At 41.0% G+C, this 12,758-nt stretch overlaps 1 protein-coding gene across 7 annotated transcripts in view; it reads right to left on the bottom strand.

Moving 5' to 3' along the window:
* RIN2 (Ras and Rab interactor 2) overlaps positions 1-12,758 on the bottom strand; it is an 87,383-nt gene that overhangs the window by 52,943 nt on the left and 21,682 nt on the right. The window contains exon 1 of one of the 7 annotated variants that reach the window (XM_068940764.1): positions 6,074-6,286. The exons of the other annotated variants lie outside the window; for them this stretch is intronic. Within the exon in view, the coding sequence (XP_068796865.1) occupies positions 6,074-6,271 (198 nt within the window). The 5' untranslated portion in view covers positions 6,272-6,286. Of the gene's footprint in view, positions 1-6,073; positions 6,287-12,758 lie in introns of those variants that run through there. 7 annotated transcript variants of the gene reach the window in all.

Raw genomic sequence — 12,758 nt, 5'->3', positions numbered from 1 at the left:
ACGCTTGCTTTCATCATACCGGTCATTAGTGAAGGTGTCGAACTGCAGTGGTCCCAGTATCAAAGCCTAGGATATACACTAGTGACTGGCCTCCCGCTGGATTTTGTGCTGCTCAGTCAAAACCCTCCAAGCCCAACAGTTCGGCCAGTTTGCACTCGACTTCACCTATCTAGTCCACACTTCAACACTTTGTCAGTGAGGATTGTATGGGAGACAGTATTGAAAGCCTTGCTAAAGTAGAGAAAGACAACATCCCTGCTCTCCCCTCGTCCACTGATCTAGCCATTCCGTCACAGAAGGCTATCAGGTTGGTTAGGAATGGTTTCCCCTTCGTAAATCCATGCTGGCTACTCCCAATCACTTTTTTGTCCTTCATGTTTCAAAATGGTTTCCAAGATTATATGTTCCAACATCAGAGAATGAGGTGAAGCCAACAGTCCTGTACTTCCCTGGATCCTCTTTCTTGCCCTTGTTGTGTTTAAAACAGCTCTGCTGATCTCCCCCTCTCCACTTGTGCTAAAATGATGCCAACAAAAACAATCATTGTGATAGGGCCCACAATTTCAGAGGTAAAACCAGATATTCTAAATTCTATATTTAGAGACGCACCAAGCTGGACATCTCACGTGTACAGGTGCGATGCCAGGAGAGGTTCACCAAAAAAGGGCAAGAATCTGTATCATCAACTCGTAAGTTCTTGGTGAAACAACAGATTAGCACTGCCCCTTGCTTTCACTCTGGATGGCTTATACAGTCCCATTTTTTCTGCGTGCTCAGACAGAAAATTTTAGTCTTCTACTTTTATTAACAAGCATCATCTTGCAAGGTCCCAGAAGAGGGTACATCTGCTGCTTCTCCCTCCTTCTGCATGCAGCAGGAGGCAGACATGGAGAAGAACCAGCTAAGAGGCTCAGCATCAGCTTCCAGCACCAGCACCACTAGGATCATAGCAGTTTGCAGTAGGTGAGGGTTAGGCAGAGTTCAGAAGCGAAGGAAACAAGAGAAATACTTTATTTCCTTGCCAACTTCTTTCCAAAATGATCAGTGTTATTTGTAACATACAAGTTAAAAAGGAATTAGGATAAAAAAGCAATTTTCCAAGTTGATGCTATCCTTTTAATGACAACGCCAAGTTCAACTCTACAGTAAAACCACAGCTTTCAAAGGAGTTACACTAGGGGCTTATGAGCATGATCATGTAGTTAAATTGGCATCTCTATTCTCAGTCATGAATCATTCCATTTGCAAACAACCACCCCTTCAAAGGGCATCTTTTTTTTTTCTTTTTTTTTTTTCTCCTAATTTAACCACAAGGATGTCTGCATGCAATACTATTACCAGAATAAGACCAAGCCAGGATTTTTGAATTCATCTTATTTCAGAACACAACAGAAGTTTATAAGCATCTGCACTCGTACATAAAGAAGAATGCAAACATACAAACACACAAAAATTGTCCTTCAAAGAACATTATAAGTCTCTAAGCCAGGAGAAGGAAGGAAGTTTCAGAAGTTTCAGACAACCGCCTATTTCTTCGTACTGGGAGTTCTGAGCCTTTACGCTACTCTGTAGCTATTATTTACGTAACGTTGTAACTCAGAGCCTGAGCCAAGCCTTGGCCTTGCCCTTCCCAGCTCTCTACATAGACAGTGAATCAATCCATACTAAAGTAAAAAATTGGCTTTGCAATCAGATAAATTGATACGCCTGACCACATTCGTCATAGGTAGATGGGGAAAACTGTTAACAAGCTAAGCCTAAGTTGAAGTGAAACAGTTTTGCAAGATAATAACCTCCCAAATTGTAAGTTACATTGGGCTAAACCTATGTGACAGAGCAGAAGACCAATCTCTCAATATTTAAATAAGTCATTACTTTTAATGGATCATTTTCATGTAACACAGTAAATATGAAAGTGTCTAATGTAACACAGTATCATACTAACTCTCAAACTAGTCAGATAATTATAAACATTCTCTCTAAATAGAGGAAAGTTTTCTTTCTTTTCTCCAGGCACCAAAAAAAACCTTATGCACCAAAAACACAGCCTTCAAAGATGTCACTCAAATATCCTGTTCCAACAAACAAATAGAAAAAAAAATTAAGGGCATGGTTCTTTACTAAAACAACAACAACAACAACAAACAATAGGCACACAAAACTCCCCTCTTCTTTCTGGACAGTGTAATTTCAAATTGACTTAGAATGACCTAACTGCTGTCCCATGTTTGATGTTTTCAGTATCTCCCGATTGAATTGGCTCAGTGTGAAGCACTGTTTTTTTTAAAACTGACACTTCTGCAGCATCACCCCAGAATCCTGGAAACAAACTGGACTCTTCTTTCTACGGGTTCTCACAAAGACGACTTAATTTAGGCTAAAAAATATGCAAAGAGATATATACATCCATTAGTAAAAAGTGTTCTGTGGGTAGAGAAACATTCCCAAGAATTAGGGCTGGCTCTTCACCTTATTCAACCTTGGGGTTCAGAGGGAATTGTTTCTGAAATCTTAGCGATGCCCCAGTTGTATTTAGGCAATTACATAAGATATTTAATGTTCAGATTTGTCATTTAATGTTTAGAAAGCTAATAATGGATTTTAGTTTTTTTGCTGATTATATTAGTTTTTAGCTCTTATGTGTCTCCATGTCAATTTGAATTAAAAAGTTGCGTTTAATCAAGTGAGTCACTTTGAGGTAGTTAAATGAAATTAACTTAATACTATTAAGGGACAGAAGGAGGAAAACTGATCTATTCAAACTTGTTTTGGGTTTAAAATGTACTAATGTGTTAAGAAATGCTGTCCAATGAGAAAACCAAAAAGGTAGTATTTAGGAACAATATTCTTCAGTATTTAGAATTAGTAGATTGCATTTATTATTACTAATTTGCAAACTGGAAGTGGAAAAAAAAAAAAAAAAAAAAACCAACCCTTTCCTGTTTCTTCTATTCCCAGTGCCTCAACTACATACAAACTAGTCTTATTGACCAAATCCTAAAAGTTGAAATGAAGAGAACAGCCTCTCTCTATGGCTCTCAAAACCTAACAACAACCCGTTCCAATCTTCCAGCCTCACCTGACGCCCTACCTGGTCTACTGACCTACGACAAAACGGTTAATGAGAGCCAGTAAGGGCTTCTCACTGACTCTGGACCAAACACTCCATTTACTGGTCTTTTTCAGAAAGTCTCAGACGGAAGAGAATTGATCACATTCACTTTTTGGCTAAGAAGCGCCCTCTGAAGGCTTTAAAGCCTGGCATTTACTGTCTCCTCTCCTCAGCATGCCACACAAATCTACCATAATTCACAGGTGCAGCCCGTGAGCTGGCTATGTGACTCCTCTGAGATAAATGTTGGAGTAAACGGGGGGACAAGGAAGCCCTATTGCAATACAAGATCTAACACAGAAATCTTTTTTCCTTTACTGAATAAAGTTACCAGAGAGAAGCTCACAACTATCACCTAATTAGCTCACAAGACTTTAAGCTGAACTATTCCAAAGTAGGTCATTATGACCCAACGGTAAGTCAGTGATAGCTAACTCTGAGGACCAAATCAATGCTTTAAAAACATCCTCCTTAAACTAGCAGAACCTGTGCGCGTGCCTCTTTTTTTTTTTAAACAAATTATCACACTGAAAGAGCTGGCTGTCCTCTTCCACTCTCAATTTGTACAGGCCATGCCACCACTGAGCTTAGACGCACACAGAAACTACTTCAGGCAAACAAACAAGGGTTTTACTATCTTGCAGCTAGGTAGAGCAGGAGAACACATTAGTCCGGACCTACTTCTGGTATTAAATGGCACCAATCAGCTGAGGTCAGCAGAAACATACTCATTTATAACTGTGAATGCCATCCCTAGGCCTCCCCTTTACCCAGCAGCAGGGTACAGCAAAGGCGCTGAAATACATCATCCCCACCATCTCATAACAGAAACGCAAGTAAGCTAAATGCAGCCTACTACATTATGTACTTCACAGCATGTGGCACGTTACCATAACGTGATAACGAATTTACAACAACAATGTCATGTATTCATAAATTAAACATTTTTTAAAACACAGCAAAGTTGCACAATTTCAGTGAAGCCTATTTACCAGTAGGTTAAACTGGATGGTCTTACTAGAAAGGGGGAGGATAAATATTTATCATATAAAAGTATTTTACCGTTTTAAAGCGTGAAAGAACACTTTAAAACTCAAGCCTACGCTTGCTAGGAGATATACACAAAACTTCATGCATTTCAGTAAATTTCAGCAGCCTCATGCATTTTATTTTCCTGTTCTCTTAGCTCATTTGCACTACCCCACAGAGAGGGTTGCGTTTCTCTCTGATCCACAAAGCTCTGGTTTGTCCAATTACTCTGACCTTATCTGGGTCTTGGCAAAGTTAAACTTTTCCTTTTGAAAGTTATTTCCTTTGCGAGGTTAGCTGAAAGACTGCTTCAAGAGGGGCACAGATACAACTGAACACAGTATCACTTTGAAAATCTATCAATTAAGAGCCTCAGTCTGAAAACTATCCTCAGTGCCAGGATTTTGCAGACCTCTCAACTCAAATGTTGCATTGTGTTAGCACAGCTGTATCCACAAGCCAAAAGCGAGGGGATTATGCAAAAAGGACTCTAACTTCCGCTATTCTTCTGACTGCAGAAAGGGTTTACAATCATTTCTTTTTCCAAATAATGCAAGAGCACATTATGTGTACTCGCACAAAGCAAATAACGCATACAGCAAAAATGACAACAGTTCAGTATTTGCACTGTCACATTTTCGTATTTTTGTCATTCTAATTAAAACATTTCTGAATAAAAAAAATTGGAAATAAACAGTCCCTGATCAATCTCCTTTTAAGTACCGATTTTACTTCTACCTCTGCCACCTGAAAGTAAAGAGTTTGTGTGAACTCCTTCAGAGAGACCTCGGCTGCCACCAGTATGCACTTTAGTGAGCAACAATATTTTTGCCCATAATGAGCTAAAAACATTACCAAGATAGACACTCACTATACCCACAGACAGAAGGGCTATAAATGACTATTTGCAATCCTTTTCAGGAAACAATACTCTCTTGGAAAACTATAGAGGAAGCAGAAATACGCAATGCTCCCTTTACCTTTTCATAAACGGTGAGACATAGGGCTTACCATTTCCCTGACTTGCCTCTTAAAAATGCAAAATCCAAAACACGGTGTCCCTGAATTGAAGGCTCAAGCATTTAACTAATGGAGTTAAATACCTCACTGAAGTCCCCTAAGGCAAATCATTACCTTTCCCTTAAAGAAGGGAAAGAAGATACAACTATGAGGTAGTTAAAGCCCACAAGCAGAATTAAATGATGTACAAATATTTTAATCAGTAAAATAAGGTTCAATTATATCACAGCTGCTGACATATCACTTTATGCTTCCAAGCGTTTTAGATTTCTACATTTGTTATGCCAGGTACATGGAATTCTTAAATTCCATTTCGTGGTATCAGCAGAACAAGACATTGCATATCCCAACAGCAGTAACTGCTCCTTGCAAGCTAGGAATGTCATGGAGCAATTTGATCAGGGCATAAAGCTCCCTCTGTAGGAGCATGTTGCCTTTTGCTATGTTATAATCAAGATCACAGCAGTCATTTAGATATTCTGATTCTTAAACAGGAACTGCAGAAAAGCAGTCAAGTCATGGGCTTCACCAAGGCCACCATAACCCTTACCTCCTGCTTCATTCACTATTCTAATCTGGGATCTGAATTTCTAAGGGTTGGGAAATGACAGGACAAGTAGAACTGCTGAAGATCACTAAAGCTACACAACAGGAGGGGACTCAGGACATCACCCACGAAGAAAACACCTGGAGGGTAGGAGAAGAACATGGGAGAAGTCTTGGGCTTACACTTCCCTAGGTATCCACGTAGGGCCCCTGTTTTATGGCTTCCTCAATCTCTCGGAGGCCTGAGAGACCCCAGAAGTCTCTGACCTCCTCAAGCACATGAGCTTTTGGGAGTGCTTGCACCCGTGCCAGCTCCCCGAGAATGGCCTGGGCTCTCACGCATCATCCAAGGCCCAACACTCTCACCTTGGCTCCTGTGAGTGTGACGAGGAGGTGTTGTGCGGTTACAAATCCAAGGGACAGAAGTGATGCCTTGAGACCTGAGTTTGAGGGGCAAGGCGTGGTTTCTGGCAGTACAGCGAAGCATTCAGAGTCCCGGCTCAGCACACTCACCCTGAGAAGGCAGCAGGCAATTTCTGAGCATGGAAATCTGCTGTTCCTCATGCCTGAAACAGTGTGGAAAGGCCCACACTTCCAAGAGGCAGCCACTGAGAGTCTTGTCTATTCTGGAGCTTGCTGACTTCATGACAGCACCTTCTGAGCACAAATAACTTCCTGCCCAACCCTCTTCTGCACGTGGCATGTGGGACAGCCTTCCTCATCACCCTCCTCTTTACTGCAGTGTCCTACAGATGATCTGCCTACATCAGTGGCCACACATGTCCAGCCAGAACCCAGATTACCTCTCCTCTCACCTGGCAATCTGACCACCAGACAGCACCAGTTTTGGGTACAACTTGCAGTGCTACAGAGCATGGCAGAGGGACACGACAACCTGCAGCATCATGCTGATATGTCCCCAGGTTTTTTATGCTTTGCTCCAGATCCCTTTTCCTTCTTGGTTAATTTATTCGCTCTTGGTCTCGTGGCTCTTGGTTTTCTTCAGCATCACCGGTCTGGATGTTGGGCAAAATTGTGCAACCTTGTGCAACAGTGACTTCCCCCACTAGCTTGCTCAAAACGTTGTTGTGGATGCTGAGCTGCAAGTGGCGAGTTGCTTGGCATCCTACATCCCATTCACAGCCAGCTTCATAATCTCAGCCCTGAGGTATTCCAGCACAGCAAGCAGATACACTGGGACGTCAGGACGAACTCGCTCAATATAGTTGCTCTGGTCAAATAGATGACGCATGTGGCCTACAGTGAACTACACATCAGCTCAGGCAAACCAGGACTTGGCCTTAGCCTTTGCCATTTTGCCTTTTTTGACATGTTGTCTTGTCTTTTACTTGCTAACCTTCTGTCAGCCTTCATTTTCCTCTTCACAGGAGGATACTGGGCTAGGTGGACATTCACTTGAATGCAGTATGGCTGCTGTTTTGCTAGTAGTCCTTCTTCCTAAAACAACCACTGGGCAAAAAAAAAAAAAAAACAAAACCAAAAAACGTGCTCCCCCATTCCCCATTCACAGCTTACAGAAAGAGTGATGCTCTCCTAGATATCGAACTGTATCATGCAAAGGTTACGTGAAGGATACTCTTCAGCTTCCAGGTCACAGTCATTTTCAGTTTCCTCAGCTGGTCATTTTTGAGACCTGTATTTGCATCCTGAAGTATCAACTCTTCTCCTCATCCTCGTTAACATAACACTGCTAAGGTCACAGCCAAGGACTCCCTTCCAAAGACTCTTTCACCTCACTATATGTTAAGCCATAGAATATTAGCAACTGCTTAAGGAATTACTGACAGACTTTGACCTCCAGGGTCTGTGAACAAGTCTAACTGGCCTGTTTATATATAGCTGACGTACCAACAGCAGAAACAGTCACTGTTTCAGCTAGTCATCACCCCTGCCCCAACCACCTTTCTGCCTAAAATTTTATTTTTCCCCTTAATTCAAGGGCCTGCTCACTGGCAGCCTTTTAAGATACTAAAGGATGAAGAGGAACTACCTGAAACATGTTTCAGCATGCCACTCTCAGGAGATGGTTTAAGTCCCATTAGATTTTGGATAGATGTGCTATCTCATTCGGCTGTCTTTTACCCCCACTGTCCCAGAGACATACTGTCTTTTAGCTATGCTAAAGTTATAAATACACAAAGGAAAGCATCTGAAAAGCCCATCCAAGAAGCGTCCAAGAGTTGGCCCTACCCTGCTCCCGCTGAAATGAACAGAGATTGTATCGTTCCTTCCAACAAGAGTATACAGTTAGGCAAACACTGAATGCCTCAGAAATTCCAGCCCTTACACTTTGCTCAACATGGTATGCTATCAAAAGGATATGTTTACTGCTAGTAGTCTCTTTGCAACCTTTCCAAACTGTTTCCTCCTCCTCTCATCCACTAAGCTGCCTCTTCCTCGCTTGCTTCTTCCATGGCATACTTTCCACATTACTGAAGAGCAAAAAAAAACAAAAAAACCCCTAAAATTCAAAGTAATTTCCTTTGGCACTGCATTTCACTACGAAGAATGTTATCCTGTCTTTTGGAAGAGAATGACTGTATGTTGATATGTTCATGTCTTGTTTTGCTTCTAAATATGTCAGAGCAATACACTTAAGATTGGCTTTGGTTTAGACAACCTTTCAGAAGGTTCACATTCATCTTAAATTCCCTGGCCTGAATATCTCACAAAACTAGAATTTCTTGCAGTATTTCAGTAGTTTCCATTTGTTATTCTGGCCAAAAGGAGGAAATATTAAATGTGCAAACATTCAGAAATATGTTTTCAAGTCTCATAAAAAGTGTTTAATGCTCAACTGAAGTTATTGGAGGAAGCAAGAAAAGGTAACCACTTGAATTACAATACAACTTCAAGGTCTACTGAAACTTCGGAGTTCATAACAAAGCATTAAAGTCAAATGCAGAGGGAGATGGTTACAGTACTTGCATCTAGATGGAGAGGCGCATGAAGACCACCCGCTGGGCTTGACTGTGGGTTGTTTTAGGCATTTGTGAAAAGCATCTCCCTGTTTCTTGTACTAGGAGCCCCAGAGAAGAAGAGTTTTGGCTTCCAGGTAGTAACTATTACCTTCTTGCACGAAGGCGCCAAGCAAAGCTCTACCGTAGCACTGCCAGAGATAACATTCTCCCACGAAGCACAGACCTGACCCACCCCTTGTTCAAGGAGGTTAGAAACTTTTACATACTTGAAACATTTCCATGATTGAGGGCTTAGTGATTATATATGCTTATATTGGTATTAGATAGCAGCATGTAGCATAGTACCTTTCTCTATCATTTACTCTCTTGCTCCTAGCAATTACTTATATACACCATAATTTCTATTTCATCCTGTCTAAAAATATATATATACACGTAGGCATGCTCAGTGAGAACTTACACTATGAACACTGAAGGAAATCGTATTTGATTTCTATCTCCTGTCCTCCTCCTATTGCAACTTAAATTACTTCAAAGAAGACAACCGCATTTCCCCTTCCTGTATCTCTCAATTTGAACACAACGGAAGCAGAAAAGAAAAGAAAGTTTTTCAAACCAGTTCTGTATTGGGTTAGCTTTGATCCCACTGAGATCATGGCAAGTTTTACTGCTGACTGCTGACAGCAGAATGCTTCCGGGGGGTGGGGGTGGTGGGGGATCAAGACCTGTAACTATATTAAGAATAAACCCAATATCTGCAGATACACAAAACTTTAAAAGATGGGAGGAGGGCATGAAAAACATTCCCCCCTAGAATAAACAGCCTGATGGAAGAAAAGGGATACTTTCCCCTATATTTTTAAGGGCTTGCTGAAAAGTACACCAACTTTCTTAAAACTCCTGTGCAATGCTTCTGCCTCTTCTCCAGAGCTGTCAATTTTTAGTGCTATTTTGCAGTCAACAAACAGGAAAAGAAATCCTGCAACACTTTAATATAGAGCAGACTTGAACTTACATCCATACAATGGCAAGAGGCTCCTTGCATAACAGGTTTCTTTAGCTACTGGACGAGGGGGCTGAAGCAGCAATAAATTCAGTACCAGATAGGGAAAGATGTCCTGTAGTTTACCATTTAAGTGCCAGACTCTGCAGGTCTTCTTTCTTAACCTGGTTAATCCCATACAAGGTCTACTTTTCCTTGTTTGAAAAGTTTTACATTGTGCCAGTAGAAAACAACAAGGATACTGACAAGGACTGAGTTTAGTTCAGAGAGGCCCAACTTCTCTTGGGTACCCCTCAGTCAGTGCAAAAAGATTAACTGCTGAGAGTAGGACCCAGAACAGACCCTTAAAAGAGATGTTTTTTGCGTGACTTCTGGATCCCCTGTCTCCTCCCTGGTTAGAGGGAGAGCCTAGGGAGATAAACTGCCCTGGCCAAAGGTAACCTTTGCCAGTTCACCCCTTAAGCCCCCAACATGCTCTTTAGAAAGCTTAGCAGGTTTGCATCAAGCCTCTTCAAACTCAACAGAATAAACCAGGCCAGCCACACATAAAGGGCAGGACCTTGGGGAATGCTCTTTGTGCCCCTCCCCCAAGTTTTTTTTTTTTTTTTTTTTTTAAATGGGACTCGGTCCTTGCGATAATGCTTTTTAAATCAAAACTGACTTCAGGGCAACTTGAAACATCACCAAATATGCCTAATACCTCACAGTGATCAGCTGTCTTAAGGGGAGAGGGGGGGGAAAAAACCCAACATACTCATCTTACCCTGGATTTCAATAATTCACACACAAGATGTTCTTTTCTTTAGATAATCTTGATCTCAAATTCCTCCCATGCTGCTTAAGTATCTCAGAGACTTAAGAACAATCAGCTAGGAATTAATTGCATCTATTTTCCTAGCCTGACAACACAAGCACAACTGCTCTGCACAGCCAAACACATTATTTACAGCATTCTCTACAATCCCTTCTCAAGCCCATCATGTTCCAGTATGTATTTTGTGTTTACCATGCCAGAAGGCATCGAAAGGAGCACTGCAGACTACGTGTACTGTCCTACAGTGTTACTTGGGTTAGCATAAACAGTAACGATTGCCTTTCCAGCACTCACCGTTGGGCTCAAATCAGTTAACACCGGAAGACGAAATTTCCCCACTGCTCTAGAACATGTATGACTCCCATCTTAAAGCACTTCTCCAGTGGGGTAGAGTATTAAGTATAGCAGAGCTCTCACTCTTTGCTCAGTGTTTTCAGAAATACAGAACAGTAAGTTTTGGTTGGTTTCCAAAACTTCATATAACGGACTGTAAAGGCTTCCATTTGCTTACCCAGAACAGCACAAGAAGAAAATAAAAGAAAACAAACACAAAAAAGTCAAACAGAACTAAAAGTTGTTTGACCTTAAAAGTAAAAAATAAATACAGATTACAAGTGACCTGAAAACAACTGTAAATGTTGCATATAAAATTTTCAGTGGAAAGATATCTTCTTTAGCTCCTTTGCTATTTTAAAATAAAACGTTAAATAGTTTGCGCTCCAGTGAACAATGACAAAACATAGCTACTTTCAATTATTATGCAATAGCACTTTCTAGCTGTATGTTTGTTATATCACTGACCTGCTGAATAGATATCACCTTTCTATAAAATAATAACTATTTTATAATTGCAAGCAACTGGTTTTTTTATTCCTTAAGAAACATTTCGTAGAGATCACTCTTCGCTCAACCCTAGTTAAAGAGTGAAATATCGTTCGGGAGGCAGCTAATGCATCAGATGCCACATCCAATGCCCATTAAAATCAACAGAAAGATTTCCATCCAAGTCCACAAGTACTGGAACGAGGTTCAGCATAGTGGGCATGAAACGGCATGCAAGACAAGTCAATAAGAAAGCCCGTATCTACTGTGTCACGTCCGTCATTCCAAGCTCTGCTTAAACGCTGGCACTCCTCACCCTGAGGCTGTTGCATCCAAATGCCCAGTGTCCTTGCTGTGCACCTCAACTTCAGGACAGCATTAGCTGGCAAGGTAATGATTTGCTAGAGAACTGCATTTTCTTACTGTAGTGTTGACCTTGAACCCATCCTCCATGGGATACATTCAAAAGAAAAGAGGTAAACCGGGCTCCCACTGCTCTAGTGTTTTTCCTATTAACTAGTAAATCAAGTCATCAGAAACGTACTACTCTTGAGATCTTAATCTTCACATAGCTCCAGGCAGGTGGTAGCTGCTGCTCTACAGAACACAGGCTGCTCTTCCTCTGAGTGTAGTAAGTTAAGGCAGTTAACTCCACAGTAGTTTTATTTCGGCTGAGCCAGTGGCAAGGGTTAATAACTAGATTTCTTGGTAAAAACTGTTAAGATATGTAACTGCCTGGGCCACTTCTCAATTTAGCCCTTAGTCGAAAACAATTTCATGCCTTTTTTTTTTTTTTTTTTTAATTCAAGCTATTAGCATATTACATAAATCGGTAATTTTGTAGACGGCATAAACTCCAGTTCCATACCAAAATCTTTTTGCAATATCAAGGAGCTGCATAACAAAGCATCCTAAGGCACACAACCTATTGAGTACCATGCCTGTGAAAGCCTGCGTAAAATATTAGTGCCTTCGTAGTCTTTACTTAATGATTACACATTAGTTCGGAGCTCAGTTACCATTACAATACAAAAAGTAATATCAAAAGTATAAAAAGGTCAATGTTCGCTGCTTGCTGTAGCTTAGACAGTTGTCTCCATGTTTTTACAGGTGGGGAGCACTCTGACACATTGCCAATACCCCACATCAGCTTGCTTTGCAAATCCTGCTGATACCTAAGCCTCAAGCTGTTTTTGAGGAAATTCAGTCCCTCAGTGAGGGGAGCATTGGAATCACTTTTCATATTATATGTATGCCTAAAATCATATAAATCTAAACAGCAATCTAAACATCATCTTAAAAACAGAGAGATGCTTCCATTATTTCAGGAAGAAAATGCTGTCTGCCTCCCTGCATAGTTCTGTTGAGACAAAAAGAAGCCAGCTGGCAGAAGAGGGAAAAGTCCCAGCAGTTAATGCACTCTCAAGCTTTAAGGAGCCAATCTCATATTCTTTGACAACTTAGATATAC

This window comes from Struthio camelus, chromosome 3 (genome assembly GCF_040807025.1).
Source record: "Struthio camelus isolate bStrCam1 chromosome 3, bStrCam1.hap1, whole genome shotgun sequence".
In the NCBI taxonomy this organism is placed as follows: Eukaryota; Metazoa; Chordata; class Aves; order Struthioniformes; family Struthionidae; genus Struthio; species Struthio camelus.
The sequence above is the reverse complement of the archived record's forward strand: the minus strand, read 5'-3'. Positions and strand labels throughout refer to the sequence as shown.